Source organism: Miscanthus floridulus, chromosome 9 (assembly GCF_019320115.1).
Source record: "Miscanthus floridulus cultivar M001 chromosome 9, ASM1932011v1, whole genome shotgun sequence".
Lineage (NCBI taxonomy): Eukaryota > Viridiplantae > Streptophyta > Magnoliopsida > Poales > Poaceae > Miscanthus > Miscanthus floridulus.
Window position 1 is genome coordinate 120,631,170 of NC_089588.1, and position 20,028 is coordinate 120,651,197.

Here is a 20,028-nt window from a genome sequence, read left to right on the forward strand (position 1 = left end):
GCAATGACAAGATGAAGAACTAGCCCATTCCTGAAACTAAACATCCTATCAGTTCCTCCAAATTTTTCTTGGCGTAGGCAATGTCACTGGTTGTATGTTAGTATCATAAGAGCGACAAGTTACGACACATTGCTATATAACATTGAAGTAGAACAGGAGCAAGATTTAATTTACTGGAATTTAAATCCGAATTCATAATTATTCTCAATAAAAATCACTTTATATTATTTAGCACTAATTCATGAGGGTGTCCCTAATATAAACAAATGTGTGTGGAAATTCAAGGCACCTTTGAATATCTAGATTTTTCTATGGTACCAACACCCAGAGGAATAGTGGCAACAAAGCATAATCTTGCCAAGTCTTCATGAATTAGCAAAAACTTGCTAGTTTTAAAAAGTAAGAATCTCTAAAATGAATTCGAGACCAAGAGAAGAAAATATCTCCAGCTAATTTTAAAATCTTCCTGTCCTATCCAAAAATGCAAGAAATCCCCGCCATGCGCCCTTACTCTGCTTCCATGCATACAAACAACCAGCACTCTGCTTCGCCTTCCTCCTTTGGTTGCTCTGTTTCTCGCTACGCTTCCGGGGACTGGAGCTGCGCCGCACCGGCGTGCTGGAGCCGCAGCCGCAGCCTACGCCTACGCCGTCGGTGCTCCGAGGAAATGGTCCGAGCGCTGCTACGTCCGGACGAGGATCTCCTCGAGCGAGACGGAGAGCTCGAGGTGATGGCGCACGGACGCCGAGCTAGGTGTTGGCGTGGGCGACGGCGTGGGCGTTGTCTCGGCGCGGCACATCGGGCAGCTGGTGCTCCCGCGCAGCCAGGTGTCGATGCACTCGGCGTGGAAGTAGTGCATGCACTCCGGCAGCACCCGCAAGGCCTCGCCGTCGTCGAAGTCCGCCAGGCACACCGGGCACGTGGTCTCCTTCCAGGCCTCCTCCTTGCGGTACCGGCACACGACCGCCGCGGCGACGAGGTGCGTGCGCGACGTCGCGCTCACCTCCACGCTGACGCTCGCCTCCTCCTCGGCGTCGTTGTCCTGCTGGTGCCGCTGCGCGTCTGCCGAGGTCGTGGTGACCACGCCGACGACGCGGCGGTGGTGGTGCTGCCTGCGGCGCCGCCGGTCGGCGTCGTGGCAGCAGTTGACGAGGACGCAGTGGTGCAGCAGCAGCACGGCGGCCACGCACAGCGCGCTCACCAGCGCGATGAACGCCGGCGACTTGTATGCGTCGCCGCTCGTCAGCGACATGGCGGTGGCGATGGATCTAGGAGAGGCACAGCAGCTGAGGCAGCGGCGGCGCCGTGGCGCATGGTCGATTTGACGGGGCGCGATCGGAGCGCCCCCCCGTGCAGTGCCTTATGAGCGGCAGGGCAAGCGGCCAAGCCTATCAGCGATGGTTACGAGGGATCTCTCAGCTGTTGTTGTCTTGCCGTCGGATGCCATTGATGGAAACGTCCATGGCCGTGTTCTTGTTCCTTCGTGTCTCCTTGTGCTTGGAACTAAACAGCTCGGTCTCCTGCTCTCTGTTGCATACGTTGTTTCTCCTTCCTCGCGTCGTTTGTTTGTTTACACATGCATGTTTCTTCTACTCATCAGTCGCCAAGATACTTAAAAGAACGATCGACACATGATCCACTGTGTTGGGTCACAAATGACACGACTAGAGAATTACATGGCCGGCCGGACCCGGACGGGGGGGAGTCATCAGTGAGTCACGAGTCTCGTGGAGAATAATAAATTAAAATTAAAATTAAAAAAATCTGCAGAAAAGCCTTTTTCATCTTCCACCAGCGTGCATGGGCCCCTATGTTCACCGTGATAGCTTGTTTGTCTTCTGTGCTAGATTCACGAGCTGCTGCAGCCTCTGTCAAAAATGATTAGGCCCAGTCGTGAAGGGCCAGACAGGACACAACGTTGGGGGATGGATATCAAGTGAGGCCGGCCCATTACCTCCCCACCAGCGGGCCAGTCACTAAGCCACCCCAGCCCAACAATGTACTAGTAGGCTTGTAGTCACTACAATGTTGGTTTTTGGGCCCTGTTGGTTTCAACTTTGCAGAATCATCTCAACTGATCATAGTTGGTTGGGTTTCTTACGGTGAAATCTGCCCACCGGGGTTTTAAGTCATCAGGTGCTCGTATTTTTTTAAATTTATTCTACGATTTAACGACACAATGCTTTCCATGGTAGGCAACGTCTCTGTTGACAGCGTGGCGCCCGTGGTAACTTTGTGAATTTCAAAATCTGCTGGCTCAGTCCTTCGGAGGTGCTCATAGAAGTAGGGTTTTCATACCTGTGCTCATAGGGTTGAGCGTGCACGCGTGCATGTTGTAGGCATCTACATTGTATTGTGTAATTCTGAAAAAAAATCTATTGCAATAAAGGAGAACAAGCTGGTTCAAAATAAAAAGAAAGAAAAAAAAGAGAACAACAAGCTTAATTAAACGATTTCTCTGCCGTGGCATCAAAATTGACAAATAAGTTTTGGGAACTGGGCTGTGTAATCGCCAAAAAAAAGTTTTAGAAACTGGCCAGGTCTGTTTTGGTTAGGGCAGCCCCCGAAAAACTATTTTTCTTCATCTGGGCTTTAAATGAGATGATCCAAATATATTTTCTGACTATCTCGACAAAAGAAACGTCATGGCAGAGTCCACTGTACACTTTTGACTACCTTTGATTGTCAACTGAGCGTTTTGCTTTCCCCTTGTTTTTCTTTAATTGCTTATTCGATAGCGGTGCCGTACAATTCTTTTTTCAGTCCGATAGGGCAGTCTAGGTGTGGGAGTTCCGCGGTTTTTCCGTTTACCTTGCATTCGATATTAGCCTTGTTTGGCTAGCTAGTTGCCTAGTTGGCTAACAATTAGTTGAAGAATTGGCTAAATAATTAGCCACCCATTAGCTCTTCTATTTAGACGCACTAGAACTAATTTTTACTTAGCCAGTAATTAGCCCTTGTATCCAAGTAGGCGATTAGTTGCATCACTTGCAATTGCAGCTATCTGCAGACAGAACATAGTCACCACTGAACAACCCGGGCACTGTGGCAATGCCTGCTCTGGTTAGATCGTTGCTAGCAATACCATGGGCACTTCCAGTCCACGGGCCATAGGCGGCGGTCCGAGAGTCCCCTGGGTTTTCTACTCCCACAGACTTTACCACTTGCACAATTGCATCACCTACAGCTATTTGCAGAAAGAAGGGAACCACGAGGTGCATCATCCCCACATCACTTGTATAAGACCATGTCATTACCCCATTTTGCAGAAAGTGTTGGGAGCCCTTTGGTTTGATGCGTACACACATGGAGTCACATTACTACTTATAGCATCCCGGGCCATGTACATTTCCTCATTTGCTAGCTCTTCTCAGTTGTCAGATGGAACCCTGTCCAAGCTGATGCCTCAACTCTGAAGAATTGCCAGCATCGACTGTATTGGTTTCGGCAGAAAGAGGTGAATTTAGCGAGGCCCCTCAGCCCTTCTTTTACATGTAAGTGACGGATCACCTACATTTCGTCTCTCTTTTTGTTTGTCTGACTTGTCTCAACATGAACAGGTGACCCAGCTCAGATTACGAGGAAACAGATTCTTCAGAAAAAACCATGTTGCATGCCATCTCTTCCAGATTTTACTTCCAAGGAATGGATGGTCGATCGGAAGCGTTTCCGGCTCTGCAGCTACAGAGCCATCCAAACTCTCTTGCAGAGGCTACAATCCTTGCCTATAGGCAAACTTGTAACAGTCACTCGCATTTCTCTTTGTCCACTCCGGTGCTGATTTTTCAGAGCAAGAAACAGATACATTGAGACATCAATTACAACATTATGAACTTGATTTACCTACAAATCATAGATTTCAGAACTTGAGAACAATTCTTGACCTTTGTTGTCGACTAGCTAAAACTGGAAAATCAGATGATTATTATTTGATCGACAGGTATGCAATATTTATTCTTTTAATTTAGTCGATTACATTGTATTGATTATTATTTTAAATGCTAATAATAATTTTCTTGGTAGGTTAATTCGGATTGTTCTAACCCTACCATTTTCAACAGCAACAACAGAGCGTGCCTTCTCTGCAATGAAACTTGCTAACACAAGACATCGAAATAAGATGGAAGATGGGTTTCGAAGAAATTGCTTAATAACTCATATTGGAAAGGAGATAGCAATGAAGTTTACAACAGATAGACTTATTGATGACTTCGATTCAATTCAGTCACGTCGAGTACCATTCACTTGAAGCATGTAAGTCCCTTTAATACTTTTTGTTTGTATAGAATTTTACATTATAGACTTGCTGCATGCGTAATTAACGGTGTTAGTGATATATGTAATATATGGTTAATCCCTAACTATATTGGGATTTACATTATATTATACTATATGTATTTTGGTAGTACGCCCCCCCGCCCCCTCTATAAAATTCCTAGCTCCCACCTGTTTCCACATTCATGGACAAGTAGCAGTAACAGACGTCTGAAGATGGTAGAGATGCTTAGTCACTGATATGGTTGTATTGATCTTGCAAGTTCTTTGCCAAGGAAAGGATAAGCATGCCACGACCTTTTCACGCAGAAAACTTACTACAAGTTGGAGTTACGAGGACCAAATTATGTTCTTTTCATAGGATTAGGATGTGTTGGGAGAATCCTCATCCTCTAGCTAATGGAACAGGTGGAAGTAGCCAAATGAACTACTGAGGACCCAGAGAGCTAGTATTTATTTTACCAGCAACAATGCACGAGCATCCAATGGTTGTGAAGAATCAGATTCCATCATTAGTATTTATTTTACTTGAGCCAGGTCGCTGTCGCCACCACACCGAGGCAAGCAAGATGTGCAAATTGCAGTCTAAATTGTTTTCTTTTCAGCAACTTTGCCGCGCGACTGAATTATACCGTACCCATGCTGGAGTTCAAAACCAGCTGTGTATTGTGTGGCGGTTTTTCGCACCCGTCGCATGACAATTTCTGGGAAAGTATCTAGGAAAATGATGCATTCATTTGCAGGAGGTCAACAATATGTGTCATGGAATTAAACAAAATGGAAAACAACGGTTGCCAGTGTCAAGCGCCTTAGCGCTCAGCGACGGCGGGCCGCGACTACGTAGTTCGTAGTCGCGCTCCAGTCCTCACCGCAAGGTTATACCCCTCTGCTGGTGGCTTAATGAGAGTAGAGGTAGTAGATTAGATGATAACTGATTATTTTCCTTATTGCTTGGAGTCCCCTAGAATATATAAGCCAACCGGCTAACAAACTTGGAAACAAATGATCCTAATTTTAAGGCCTAATTTTCTCCTAGCCACTGGGTCCGGCCCTGCCATCTTCATCCGAGGAGATCGCGGCCCTTGCCGCGTCACGCGCTGCAGCCCGCTCTGCTGCCCTGCGGATGTCTCGCGCCCTGCGCTGCCTTGCAAACGTCCGGCCCCACATGACATCTCTCCCCTCCTCGAGAAGCAGCTCGTCCTCGAGCTGGAAGCTTGGAAATTGCTCGCGGAACGTGTCGAGGTCTTCCCAGGTCGCCGACTCCGGAGGTTCGCCGCGCCAGTGGACGAGCAGCTGGCGAACGCCGCGCGCCAAGCGAGCCCGCTCAACCCGAGCCGGCTCTGGAGTGACCATGCCATGGTGGATGTGTGGCAGTGCAGGTGGAGTAGACGGAGGCACGCCGCTGAACTTCTTGAGGGCGCTCACATGGAACACGTTGTGGATGCGAGCCTGCGGCGGAAGGTCCAAACGTACAGCCACGTCGTTGATGAGCTCGGCGACGCGGTAGGGCCCGATGTGGCAAATGATTGCCCGTAGTAGCCTGGGGTAGGGAGGACATGGTGCGCTGTCGGAGGCGCAGCAACGCCCAATCGCCCACCTGATAAGACACTTGTCGATGATGTCGATCATAGTGGTGCTTCTGAACAATCTGCGCCTGTTCCAGGCGATAGCGGACGTCGGCAAGAAATGCTTGGCGTTCCTCCATGTCGCGAGCCACAGCAGCAACCCGAGTCTCTCCCGGCTCGTAAGAGCGGATGGAGGGTGGGTCGCGGCTGTACACCACGCAGAACGGGGTCTCCCGGAGCGAGGACTGGTAGGCCGTGTTATACACGTACTCAGCCCAGGGAAGCCACCGCAACCATTGCCGGGGTCGGTCTCCCGTGAAGCAACGTAGGTACATGGTGATGACGCAGATGGCCGCCTCCGTCTGGCCGTCAGACTGAGGGTGGAAGGCGGATGTCATGTGCAGCTTGGTGCCCATCAGCCTCATGAGCTCGCGCCAAAACAGCGAGGTGAACACTGGGTCGCGGTCCGAGACCACGGACTGCGGCATGCCGTGGAGGCGCACAATGTCGGTGAAGAACGCCTGGGCCACGGTCTCGGTGGTGTACGGGTGCGCCAAGGGAATGAAGTGGCAGTACTTGCTGAAGCGGTCGATGACGGAGAGGATCACCGACTTCCCGGACACTCGCGGCAAGGCCTCCACGAAATCAAGGCCGATGTCGGCCCAGACGATGGTAGGGATGGGCAGCGGCAGGAGGAGCCCGACGGGGTGGAGGTGCTCCGACTTGTACCTCTGGCAAGTGACGCAGTCCCGAACAAAGTCCTGCACACAGCGACACATGTTGGGAAAATGAAAATCGCGGCGTAGTCGATGCAGCGTGCGCTGGACGCCCTCATGTCCATCGTCGTGGACGGTCGCCACGATCTCTTGTAGCAACGGCGAGGCCGGCGGTATGTAGAGTCGCCCGTCGTATGTGACCAGGCCGTCGGAGAGCGCCCACGGGGCGGCGCGCGTGCCCGCGCTGATCTCGTCGTGGACAGCTACCAAGGCCGGATCCGTGGTCTGGGTGTGGCGGAGGCGGCTGATGAAGTCGAAGCGGGGGCCCGAGACTTCCATGAGTGTGCCCGAAGAGTCCTCCTCGGTGTCGCGGCGTGAGAGGGCGTCAGCCACCGTGTTCGTCGCGCCGGACTTGTACTCAACGGTAAAATCAAAGCCCAGCAGCTTGCCGACCCAGTGATGCTGGGGAATAGTCGCGAGGCACTGGTCGAGGAGGTACTTGAGACTGTAGTGGTCTGTCTTGACGATGAAGCGGCGCCCCCATAAGTACGGTCGCCAATGGCGGACGGCGAGGACGAGGCCGATCAGTTCTCGCTCATAGGCCGCAAGGGAACGATGGCGAGGCGCCACCGGCTGGCTGAAGAATGCAATCGGGTGCGCCTCCTGGATGAGCACCGCCCCGAAGGCGTAAGTGGACGCATCACACTCCACGATGAAAGACCTAGAGAAGTCCGGTAGGGCCAGCACAGGGGCTGACGTCACCGCCCCTTTGAGGGCTGTGAAGGCCGCCGCGGCGTTGTCGTTCCAGGTGAACTCCTCCTTCTTCAGGAGCGCAGTGAGGGGTGCGGCGATGGCGCCATAGTTGTGGACGAATTTTCTGTAGTAGCCCGCTAGCTCGAGGAAGCCGCGCACCGTGCGCGCAGAGCGGGGCCGCGGCCACTCATGGATGGCCTGGACCTTGACGGGATCCATCGCCACGCCGGATGCGGAGATGATGTGGCCGAGGTAGCTGACGGAGTCAACGCCGAACGAGCACTTGGATCGCTTCACAAAGAGGCGGTGTTGGCGCAGAATGGTGAGGACGACGCGGAGGTGTCGAAGATGGTCCGCCCAGCTCTTGCTGTAAATCAAAATATCGTCGAAGAAAACGAGGACAAACCGGCAGAGGTGAGCGCGGAGCACGTCATTCTTGAGCGCTTGGAAAGTCGCTGGGGCGTTGCACAGCCCGAACGGCATGACCAAGAACTCGTAGAGGCCGTCGTGGGTGTGGAACGCTGTCTTGTGGATGTCCTCCGGCCGCATCCGCACCTGGTGGTACCCCGATCGAAGGTCGAGCTTGGTGAAGAAGCGCGCGCCATGGAGCTCGTCCAGGAGCTCATCGATGACGAGGATGGGGAACGCGTCCTTGACGGTGAGGGCATTCAGGGCGCGGTAGTCAACGCAGAAACGCCATGAGCCATCAGCCTTCTTGACGAGGAGGACCGGTGAGGAGAACGCCGAGTCACTACGTCAGACGATGCCCTGGTTGATCATGGCGGCGCATTGGGCTTCCAGCTCGTCCTTGTGTGCCGCCGGGTAGCGGTAAGGACGGACGGCCATAGGCGGAGCGTCCGGCTTGAGAATGATGCTGTGGTCGCGGGCGCGGGGTGGGGACAGTCCCATGGGCTTGGCGAAGACGTCCTCAAAGGTGGCCAGCAGCTCGTCGAGGAGGGACGTGCTGGCCATCGCGGAGTGGAGCCCTGGCGCGCTGGAAGGTGGGACCCCGGTCCAGCAGAAGTCACGCCCCCGTAGCTGGAACGACATGGTGTGCTTGGCGAAGTCCCAGACAATCGGTCCGAGGGTGGCCATCCATTGGGTGCCCAGCACCAGATCATATCCTGCAAGGGGCATGACAAAGAGGTCGATGGTGAAGTCAGTGCCGTCGACGGAGACTGGTGTGGCTCGGATGACGCCGGGGCATGTGATCCGCTCGCCATTGGCCACAATCGCCGTGAGTCGAGGCCGGGGCTGGACCGTCAGCCCGGTGCGCGGCACGGCGCTGGCGGCGATGAAGTTGTGGGTAGACCCACTGTCGAGGAGGGCGACGAGCGTGGTACCGCCCAGTGAGACGGCGATCTGCAACATCCCGCCGAACGGCACTCCGGCCACTGCGTGCAGGGAAAAGATCGGCGACTCCGTCTCTTGCTCGTCGGTCGCGGCTGCTTCGTCGGTGTCGGAGATCTCCACGCCGCCGATGTGGAAGATGCGCCGGCAGACGCGATTGTGCCCCCTGGTGTACTTTTCGTTGCAGTTGTAGCAGAGGCCCAAGCGGCGGCGCTCCTCCTGCTCCTCCTTGGAGAGGCGCTTCGTCGGCCGGCCCTCTCCCTGGTTCGCGGGCATCGGAGCCTTATCGGTGGCGGCCGTGGGCGCTGGAAGGATCGGACGCAATCCCGGTGCTCCCAGGACGCCGCGTGTAGGGCCCTTGGCCGGAGCGGCGGTGTACTGTTCGATGAGCTCGAACTGCCGGGCAAGGCTCATGGCGGCCGCAAGGGTTTCCGGGTTTTGCATCTGGACCTGGAGGCTGAGCGGCGGCAAGAGCCCCCCATGAAGAGCTGAACCCTCTGTGCCTCGTCAAGGCGCCCGGCGCGGGGGAGCAGTGCCTGAAAGCGGTCCTGGTAGTCGGTCACCGTCCCCATGCGGCGGCAGGCCGACAGCTCGAAGAGGGGCGTCGAACGGAGCGGGGGCCCGAAGCGTAGGTTGAGGAGCTCCGTGAAGCGCGGCCATGTCGGCGTGCCCTCGTCCTCCTGGACCTGCATGTACCACAGTTGGGCTCCCTCCTGGAGATTGTACGATGCCATCCAAACGCGCTCCTCGTGCATGATCCGCTGCTACAAGAAGAAGGACTCGCATTTGTTGATGAAGATCAGCGGGTCACTCTTGCCGTCATAGTGCGGAAATTCGGGGCGCCAGTGCTTCGGCGGCCGATCTTGGTGGTGTTCGCCCGTGCCCGGGCGCCCTCCGGATGCTGAGGAGCCGTTGACGGAGAGATCATGGATCGCCTTCGCGTTGGCCTCGATCGACCTGTGCATCAGTTCCATGTGCTTGGTGAGCGCGTCGATGGACGCCTTGAGATCGTCTCCCATGTCGTCGGCAGAGCAGGAAGCGACGGACGACGAGGGTGGAGATGCGGCGGCGGCAAATGGTGGTGGGGCTTCAGTGGTTGAGGGCGGGGCGGGCCGGGCGACAGCGGAGGAGGAAGCGGATCGACGAGACCTAGATACCAGGTTGTCAAGCGCCTTAGCGCTCAGCAACGGCGGGCCGCGACTACGTAGTTCGTAGTCGCGCTCCAATCCTCACCGCGAGGTTATACCCCTCTGCTGGTGGCTTAATGAGAGTAGAGGTAGTAGATTAGATGATAACTGATTATTTTCCTTATTGTTTGGAGTCTCCTAGAATATATAAGCCAACCGGCTAACAAACTTGGAAACAAACGATCCTAATTTTAAGGCCTAATTTTCTCCTAGCCACTGGGTCCGGCCCTGCCATCTTCATCCGAGGAGATCGCGGCCCTTGCCGCGTCACGCGCTGCAGCCCGCTCTGCTGCCCTGCGGATGTCTCGCGCCCTGCGCTGCCTTGCAAACGTCCGGCCCCACATGACAGCCAGCGCATTGGAATATTGTATCTTTGTTCGTTTGAAAATGAAGAAGAAAAAAAAGAACTATGTTTGTGTTCTCTGAACTCCTTCGGGAATCAGGAGTGCTAGCTGGCATAAAAAAACGCTAAATCTATGCGGCACTCTTGTTTTAAGCGCTCTTCTCACTCGATCTTGCTGGCCATATTCGTTTGCTGGTTTTAATCCAGACTTATCAGTCAGTCAATAGTATTTTATTCTCACAACAAATCAACATTAGTCTAATTTATCAGCCCAGAAAGACTCTTTGAGCCATCGAGGGAGACGAGCGGTAAGGCCATCAATTCGTGGTCTGTTTCCTAAACTACTGGAGGACCCGTGACAGGTGCATGTGGCAGCTTTAGGTGCATGCTGATCCATGGTTCTGCGGGTGCACGCTGACCCGTGGTGCAGGTCGATGCTCTGGTGTGTGGTCCTGAGACGTCACTTCACCATACATGTATATAGATTTATTTTTTTTAATAGGACAAGATTACATCTCATTGCACCGTATTTTTACTATTTCCGTTTATGTGTAAATTATATATTTAATTGGTGTAAATTGACTATTCTTAATAAAAATGGTCAGAATTACTCGAACAATTATCTAATATTTTTTGTTTTTTTATTTTCTGTATGTTTTATTTGGTTTCCTTTGAAATTTTCTAAGGTACCTTCCATAGATATAATCTGGCTAATCTTTTTGCTTTGTCTATTTAATATTTTGCAGTGTTTTTATAATTTTTTTTTGGTTCATTTGATCTGGATCTAACGTTCATGAGAATCAAGTGTTGAATGGATAAAAAACACCTGATGCGCCATCCTACACTCGAGTGTCCAAGGCCCCTGGAACACCCGACCGCTGACTAGATAGACCACGGCAGGGGACACTCATAAACACGATACCATACCATATATATAGAACCAGGTTCACAAGCTTATTTGGCATACACATGCAGTATAGATGCAGAATCTAACGAGCAAACACATGCAGTACTATGACATATATGATTACAAAGGGAGATGGAGTGGACGAACAGAATCTGATAAGGAACGGCTGCGTTCCGCTGGTGTGAAAACCAGCCGGATTTCACTGTTCCTAGATAAAAAATACTATTCACGCTCTCACAAATTCCTCTCGATTCATCCTGATTTCTCCAGATTCCTCCGAGCGAACAGAAAGCTGGTGAGTTGGTGATGAATTCAGATGCTTACAAGTTACAACTGAGTAGTACAGCTGATAGCTAGGGCATGTCAGAAAACAGAGCCGTCGACGGGGAAGTCGTCGAAGCTCCACAGCCTGACGCCGTTCATGTCGGTGTTCACTTCCTGCTGCACGGCCTCTGCGGCGAAAAGGCCGTCCAGGGAATCGTACTCGTAGCCGCCCGAGTAGGTCATCTGCAGTAACATAAATCGATCCAACGCCAGCTCGTGACCGAGCTCTAGCGCGGAGCCACCGCCACTGCCGGCGAAGGAGCTCTCCATGGCCGGCGGCGCGGCGGGGAAGGTGGGGAAGGTCACGTCGAAGAAGCTGCCCACGTCGAAGGAGTCCATAGCTTCAGGCTTCACGGCAATCCCTTCCTGCCTCTGCTTCTCTCCTGGAAGCAGCAGAGCGGGCTGTGCTGCTGCTGCTGCTGCTGCAGCAGGGTGCTGCGGTTTCGGCGCGGTTCGTGGGTTGCCGCGGCGTGCTCCGGGGAAGTTGAGCTTGGCCTTGCTGCCGCGGAGGCGGCGGGCCTCGACGTCGTAGGCCCGGGCGGCGTCCTCGGCGGTGTTGAAGGTGCCGAGCCAGAGGCGGGTGCCCTTTTGCGGGTCGCGGATCTTCGCCGCCCACTTGCCCCAGGGGCGCTGCCGGATGCCGCGGAAGGGGTGGCGGCCTCGCTTGTTATGGCTCCCCGCCGCCCGCGCCGCGCGCCCGTCGTCGTGGGCTATAGCACAGCCAAGAGTTCTTTCCCTTGAGATTACACTAGCATGCATGCAGTTCTTGCCAACGTTCCCCACCTTACAACATTCTGTCCATACAGATTACAACATTTGCACCTTGACATGAAAGAGAAACGATCGATGTTGGTTACCTGGGGAGAAGGCAGATTTGGAGGAGAACACCACGTGTTCCTCGTCGTCTTCAAGCACGTCAAAGTCGTCGTTGAACTCCTCGAAGGCGGCCTCAAAGTCATCGTCGGCGTCCTCATGGTGGTGCCTCTTGTCCCTGCCGCTGCCGGCATTCTTGGAGCTCGCCGGCCAGAGGTGGCCTTCAGTCACCGGCTTCGACGCCACGCGCCGCGTCGGCGGGATCAGCTCCGCGGGGATGACGCCGCCGCACATTGTTCCGTGTGTATTCTCGAGAAAGTGTTTACTCGATGCCAGTAAGGTTGCCGGCGGAGAGAGGAGATTTATAAACCAGCTAGGACCGTTGGTGGATGACTTGGCATGGTGACTAGCAAGATATGCCACATGCCTCGCGCCTAGCGCATCAGCTTACTGGATGGCACGGTGCATTTTGATGCCACGTGGTCAGCCACGTTAAGTTCCCTTTCGTTTTTACGGTGGTCAGCCACATGTAGCAGGGACTACTGTTGGATCCAGTAGGTCGTCCTGAAAATTACCTGCAAATAAGTAAGAGACTTAGTCTAGTTAAAGACCACATCATTCTTGTTTAACCATAAGGCCCAACAGATAGCTGACGTTACAAAATCTGGTTTCGAGGCTTAGGACAAAAGCCATTTAGCCACGAGCCAAACATATTAGAGAAACCATTGGGTGGTTGAATTCCAAATGTGATGCGCACTGCATTCCAAACAAAGTTCAGAAAATGGCAATTAAAGAAACAAATGTTGAATAGTCTCAACAGCACTATAAAAACAACATTTGACGCTTCCTTGTCATTTTCTTTTTGCTAAGTTGTCCTTAGTAAGTGTAACTCCCTGTTGAGACTATTAATCCGGATGACTCCTTGCCTAATCATAGTCCTGTACATAAACCGGAACGTGACCAAGCTATTCTTCTTTCTTACAAGTCATACCAAGAGTTGAGATTTTCATTCACTAAACCCCTTCTAAATGATACTTGGTACAGTCCGTAGAACATTTGCCACCATACCATCCTTCTTCCTTACAATTCTGTAAAGATTACTTAGGCTAAGCATGTATTACGTACCGTTGCTGATTACTTTAGCACTAACGGAGAATCGTTCTACTGCTCAGGCTCCTGCAATTGGAGGAGCATCTTTTATTGCTGTTTGTCAGTTTATGCCACTTGTTCTCCAACTATCTAGGCAAGTGTCCCTTAGCTGCCGGTTCAGCCCTCCTCTTCGCTCCTCGGACCAGAGCCTTGGCGAGTGCCGACCATCCAGAGCAACCTGTGACGGCCACCTTCCGCCCACCTGGCCATCAACAGTGATAAACTTGTGAAAGGATGACGGCGAGCTAACCTGGTTTACCTTGTAGACTGTATTCTTGTTTCACTGCACTTGCCCGTGTCGTTGAGTACTCGAGCAATGATGTCACGGTTACATGACAGCAACTGTCGATAGTCGTACGTCACCATCCAGAGCAACGATTTTTTAGCAACGCCGATCGCCCCTATAAATTGGGCATTTCTAGCATAGGGCGGCTGACAAAACCGCCCTTACAAATAGTCTATAGCCGCTCCTACAAATAACGCATGCAGTAGTGCGTCACACCCAGGACACATGAGCTAATAGGGGATTTGAACGGGCACATCAGCTAAACAGAAATCTTATGTGCCTAACCCCTTTATTAAGCGCGTCTCCATCATAGTGCAGTTGGCGCTTTGACTAGTTTATCTATCTCGAATGGCAAGTTTAGTGTTCCTATGTTTGGGTATGGTTTGTGATGACCACGTTCTGGCCACGAAGAGCGCGATTTTCACGCGAAAAACAACACGACTTACGACGGAGCGGGCTGGTGGCCGACCGGTGGGGCCTTCCCGGATTAAAAAAAATTGCTATTCTTTTGGCCTGGATTTGTGAATTACAAATACGATTTGTAGAGACGGCTGGCCAACTGCCCCTACAAATTGGGCATTTCTAGCAACGGTTCCGTAGGGCGGCTGACAAAACCGCCCATACAAATAGTCTAGAGCCGCCCCTACAAATGATGGCTGCAGTAGTACAACACACCCAGGACACATGAGCTAATAAGGGATATGAACGGGCACATCAGCTAAACAGAAATCTTATGTGCCTAACTCCATTATTAAGCGGGTCTCCATCATAGTGCAGTTGGCGCTTTGACTAGTTTATGTATCTCGAATGGCAAGTTTTGTGTTCCTATGTTTGGGTATGGCTTGTGCTGACCACGTTCCGCTTACCTGGCCGAAGCACGAAATAATATACTTCCTCCTTTTTATAAGAGTAAATTGCACGGCCGGTCCTTAATGTATTGGACTGATTTCGTCTGGGTCCCCAAAGTATGAAATCGCACTCTTGGCTCCCCGATCTACTTAATTCGGTCCATGTAGGTCCTAAACAACCTAGGCGGTGTCAAGCAATCGACGTGGCTGTCCACGTACGCACGTGAGGCTTCGCCCGTCCGCATGCACTCTGCTCGCCCGAGCACAGCCCGCCCGCCCCCATGCGCTTCGCCTGCGCTTCGCTCGCATGGGCTCCGCCTTGCTCGCCCGCCCGCATGCGCTGCCGTACGCGCTCGCCCGCGCTAGGCTCACAGCCTCTTCTGCTACGACATGGCCCCGGCGGCGCGGCGCCTCACGCGGACGGATGCAGCAGGCGCAATGCCGCCAAGCTCGCCTCCTGGACCCTCTCTGCCGCCGAGCTCGCCTCGGAGAAGTACTTGACGTTCGACAGCCCGGACCCCAGAGCTCTGCATGGTTTCGTTAATGGAGCCGTCATCACATCATCATCTAGGACTAGGAGTAACATGCAGCGGAGCAAACTGATGATAAAATCACGGTCACGTATAGGCCACCGACGACAATGGCAGCGGAGACGGCGAAGACGGTGCCGCCCTGGTATCCGTGGTACATGACGAGGCGGCTGCCTGTTAGGATAATCATGACTTGGAGTGTGTTTCAAGTCAGTTGGTTAGTTAGCGTGTGTGTGCTTGCATGTCGTTCATCAGGTGCATGCGTGTGTGTAGGCTGATCGAGTCTAGAGGCCAAGTCGTTGGCGGTTAAGCGCATGCAGGAGCACGTCACGCGAGAGAAGGATGGAGACCCCTTCATGTGAAGGAGTATGTGGCTCACGAACGCATGAAACCAGGTCGTCCAGGCTGCCATGCGTACGTGCGCGTGAAGCTTGCAAGGTGGGTGCATGGGCGCTGCGTTGCCGTGGGTATAAACTGGCCATGTAGGCTCGTGGTTTGGAGTGTCCCGAGTCGTGTGTTTGAATAATAGAAGCCAAGATATGGGCGTTCGTCGTCGCGGCGTTTGTCGCCGGCAAGTTTATCTGTCTACTGTTCATCTTCTACCTCTGTTGAGTTACAGTGACTCGGTTCCAACAATTGGTATCAGTGCCTAGGTTAGGGAGTGGAGAGCAAGTTGAAGATTTCGACTTTGAAGGTCAGAGACTCGAGCTCCAACAGGCCCCGCGATGGCGCACCACGTACGATCATGGTGGAGCACGTCATCGGTGGCATGGCAGAGATTCCAAAGCCTCGTCGTGGGATTCGTTCGTGCTGGTGGCGGTCGGCACGAGGTGGCCATCAACGGCGGCGGTGTGCTAAGGCACCGGGCCGTGTGTCGGTCTGCGAGTGCATGCCTGTGGCGGCACGAGGCACCATGGCAATGGTCCGTTCGTCGGTCCCTGCCTTGGTACGACCATGGCGTGCTGGTGGTGGCGGCGTTCGCCAGCGGCTACGATGCTATGAAGCTCTAGGCCGTGTGTCGGTCTGTGGAGGTGCGGGGCACAGAGTTGCCTTGGTGAGGCGGAGCCGGAGTATCGGCGTGTGTCGCCGGCCGGAGAAACGGTGTGTGTCGCTGAGAAGAAGACTGCGGTGTTTGCGCGGAGATCGGGCATGCAGAGGTGGCCACGTCAGGTCCGAAGGCCGTAGCGGCGGCCTTCGCGATGAAGACGACGGCAGCTGCAGCAACTCCGGCAACGGCAAGTCAAGATTAGGGAGAGTTTGTTAGGATAATCATGACTTGGAGTGTGTTTCAAGTCAGTTGGTTAGTTAGCGTGTGTGTGCTTGCATGTCGTTCATCAGGTGCATGCGTGTGTGTAGGCTGATCGAGTCTAGAGGCCAAGTCGTTGGCGGTTAAGCGCATGCAGGAGCACGTCACGCGAGAGAAGGATGGAGACCCGTTCATGTGAAGGAGTATGTGGCTCACGAACGCATGAAACCAGGTCGTCCAGGCTGCCATGCGTACGTGCGCGTGAAGCTTGCAAGGTGGGTGCATGGGCGCTGCGTTGCCGTGGGTATAAACTGGCCATGTAGGCTCGTGGTTTGGAGTGTCCCGAGTCGTGTGTTTGAATAATAGAAGCCAAGATACAGGCGTTCGTCGTTGGCAAGTTTATCTGTCTACTGTTCATCTTCTACCTCTATTGAGTTAGAGTGACTCGGTTCTAACAATTGGTATCAGTGCCTAGGTTAGGGAGTGGAGAGAAAGTTGAAGATTTCGACGTTGAAGGTCAGAGACTCGAGCTCCAACAGGCCCGGCGATGGCGCACCACGTACGGTCATGGTGGAGCACGTCATCGGTGGCATGGCAGAGATTCCGAAGCCTCGTCGTGGGATTCGTTCGTGCTGGTGGAGGTCGGCACGAGGTGGCCATCAACGGCGGCGGCGTGCTAAAGCACCGGGCCGTGTGTCGGTCCGCGAGTGCATGCCTATGGCGGCACGAGGCACCATGGCAATGGTCCGTTCGTCAATCCCTGCCTTGGTACGACTATGACGTGCTAGTGGTGGCGGCGTTCGCCAGCGGCTACGATGCTATGAAGCTCTAGGCCGTGTGTCGGTATGTGGAGGTGCGGGGCACAGAGTTGCCTTGGTGAGGCGGAGCCGGAGTATCGGCGTGTGTCGCCGGCCGGAGAAACGGTGTGTGTCGCTGAGAAGAAGACTGCGGCGTTTGCGCGGAGAGCGGGCATGCAGAGGTGGCCACGTCAGGTCCGGAGGCCGTAGCGGCGGCCTTCACGATGAAGACGACGGCAGCTGCAGCAACTCTGGCAACGGCAAGTCAAGATTAGGGAGAGTTTGTTAGGATAATCATGACTTGGAGTGTGTTTCAAGTCAGTTGGTTAGTTAGCGTGTGTGTGCTTGCATGTCGTTCATCAGGTGCATGCGTGTGTGTAGGCTGATCGAGTCTAGAGGCCAAGTCGTTGGCGGTTAAGCGCATGCAGGAGCACGTCACGCGAGAGAAGGATGGAGACCCGTTCATGTGAAGGAGTATGTGGCTCACGAACGCATGAAACCAGGTCGTCCAGGCTGCCATGCGTACGTGCGCGTGAAGCTTGCAAGGTGGGTGCATGGGCGCTGCGTTGCCGTGGGTATAAACTGGCCATGTAGGCTCGTGGTTTGGAGTGTCCCGAGTTGTGTGTTTGAATAATAGAAGCCAAGATACAGGCGTGCGTCGTCGCGGCGTTCGTCGCCGGCAAGTTTATCTGTCTACTGTTCATCTTCTACCTCTGTTGAGTTAGAGTGACTCGGTTCCAACACTGCCGTACCAGACGTTGAACGCCCAGATGGTGAAGGTGATGCCGTTGCTGCTTTGCGGAACGTTGCAGCTTGGCGGAGGGTGGCACGCCGCCGCGGTTCCTGATCATCGACGACGGGTGGCAGCAGATCGGCAGCGAGAACAAGGAGGTGTCCAACAACGCCGTCGTCCAGGAAGGGGCGCAGTACGTGTGACTGCCGTCTTCATCTTATTGCGTGCCAGCTCTGCTCCGGTGAACAAGCGAAGCTCAATTTGGTCTCCAATGGTGCTTGTCGTACAGGTTTGCCAGCAGGCTGACGGGATCAAGGAGAACGCCAAGTTCCAGAAGAAGGAGAAGAAGACGACCGACGACGACAAGGACGGCGGCGAGCAGCAGTCCCAGGTGCCGGGGCTGAAGCTGCTGGTGGAGGAGGCGAAGCGGGATCACGGCGTGAAGTACGTGTACGTGTGGCACGCCATGGCGGGATACTGGGGCGGCGTGAAGCCGGCGGCGGAAGGGATGGAGCACTACGAGAGCGCGCTGGCGTACCCGGTGCAGTCGCCGGGGGTGATGGGCAACCAGCCGGACATCGTCATGGACTTGCTCTCCGTGCTGGGGCTGGGGCTGGTGCACCCGCGCAGGGTGCTCAGGTTCTACGACGAGCTGCACTCGTACCTCGCTTCCTGCGGCGTGGACCGCGTCAAGGTGGACGTGCAGAACATCATCGAGACGCTCGGCGCCAGGCATGGCGGCCGCGTCGCGCGCGCTCACCCGCGCATACCACCGCGCGCTCGAGGCCTCGGTGGCGCGCAACTTCCCCAACAACGGATGCATCTCCTGCATGTGCCACAACACCGACATGCTCTACAGGGCGCGACAGACCGCCGTTGTGCGCGCCTCCGACGACTTCTACCCGCGCGACCCGGCGTCGCACACCGTCCACGTCTCCTCCGTCGCCTACAACACCCTCTTGACGATAGCACCACCGACGCGAGCGTGGCCACTGTCTCCAGGATGGCACCGGTGCTCCTGTCGCTGCCACTGCCGGTCTGCACTGGGAGTTCGGGAAGCCGCTGGGGACGCCCGCGCCGGGGCTCGCCGCGCAGGGCTGCGCGAGGGGCCGCTCCGCCGTAGCCACGCGAGGACCTGCTGTATCCGGCCGCACGAGGGGCCGTTGCGCCTGCTGCATCCGTCCGCGTGAGGGGCCGCGCCGCCGGGGCCATGCCGTAGCAGAAGAGGCTGCGGGCGCTCACCGTTGCAGAAGAAGAAAAGGGCGCATGTGAGCGTAGCGCGGGCGAGCGTGTACGGCAGCGCATGCAGGCGGGCGAGCAGGGCGGAGCCCATGCCAGCGAAGCGCAGGCGAAGCGCATGGGGGCGGGCGGGCTGTGCGCGGGTGAGCGGAGTGCATGCGGACGGGCGAAGCCTCACGTGCGTACGTGGACAGCCACGTCGACTGCTTGACACTGCCTGGGCTGTTTAGGACCTACATAGATCGAATTAAGTAGATTGGGGAGCCAAGAGTGCGATTTCATAGTTTGGAGACCCAGACGAAATCAGTCCAATACTTGAAGGCCGGCCGTGCAATTTACTCTTTTTATAACATGGTGGGTGTTATGATTAAGAATGATCTTCAACAAGTGATCGAGTCTTGACCGTTGGTTTCTTCTAGCATATATGATTAGAGAAAATTCCTTATTTGACTAAAAAAAGAAACTTGTTCTTCCAAATTTAGCACCTAAACTTGAAATCTTCTTTTTATCTGGCATCTCTTCAAATTTTTATTCCTAAACCGACACTACCGTGAGATGAGACACACAACAGTGTTAAGTTCTATTGCGAAAGGACATTTTTGTCCCTCCAATTGTTCCAGCTATTTTTGGTGATTTTCTTTTTCTAGGCACATGAACAGCAGGTAAATTTTTTTGGGTAGCGGATGTTGGACATGTCGGGCCTGTGCCTGCTTGGGGTGGCCGCGGAGGCCTCGCCATGGGTCCGCCGGGTGGCCTCGAAGGACGGGGGCGCGCGAGGTGGCTGCAGGGGTAGGGGGCACCGGGGTTGCGCGAGGTCACGCGCAGGGTCGCGTGTGGTGTGCCCATGTCAAGGTAGTGCGGGTTGGCCGTGGAGGCTAGCCTTGCGTGCGAACATCCAAGTTTCGGACTTATTTCTTTATTAAGCAGACAGGGCATTCTCGTCTTTGTGCATGTAACCCCACATGAC

The 20,028-nt window shown here is 54.2% G+C and overlaps 2 protein-coding genes and 1 pseudogene across 2 annotated transcripts; 1 reads left to right on the forward strand and 2 right to left on the reverse strand.

The window, feature by feature from the left end:
• Positions 1-682: 682 nt before the first annotated feature.
• Positions 683-1,252, reverse strand: LOC136480753 (E3 ubiquitin-protein ligase Os04g0590900-like). The gene has a single exon (XM_066478215.1). It carries the CDS (start codon positions 1,250-1,252, stop codon positions 683-685), a length of 570 nt encoding a protein of 189 aa, XP_066334312.1.
• Positions 1,253-11,459: 10,207 nt separating this feature from the next.
• LOC136482797 (ethylene-responsive transcription factor 1-like) lies at positions 11,460-12,527 on the reverse strand. The gene is made up of 2 exons (XM_066479992.1): positions 12,278-12,527; positions 11,460-12,130 (listed from the first exon to the last, which is right to left on the reverse strand). The coding sequence occupies exons 1-2, from the start codon at positions 12,525-12,527 to the stop codon at positions 11,460-11,462; spliced, it is 921 nt and encodes a 306-aa protein (XP_066336089.1).
• A 5,207-nt stretch (positions 12,528-17,734) lies between these two features.
• LOC136482799 (probable galactinol--sucrose galactosyltransferase 2) lies at positions 17,735-19,392 on the forward strand (annotated as a pseudogene).
• The last annotated feature ends 636 nt before the right edge of the window (positions 19,393-20,028 follow it).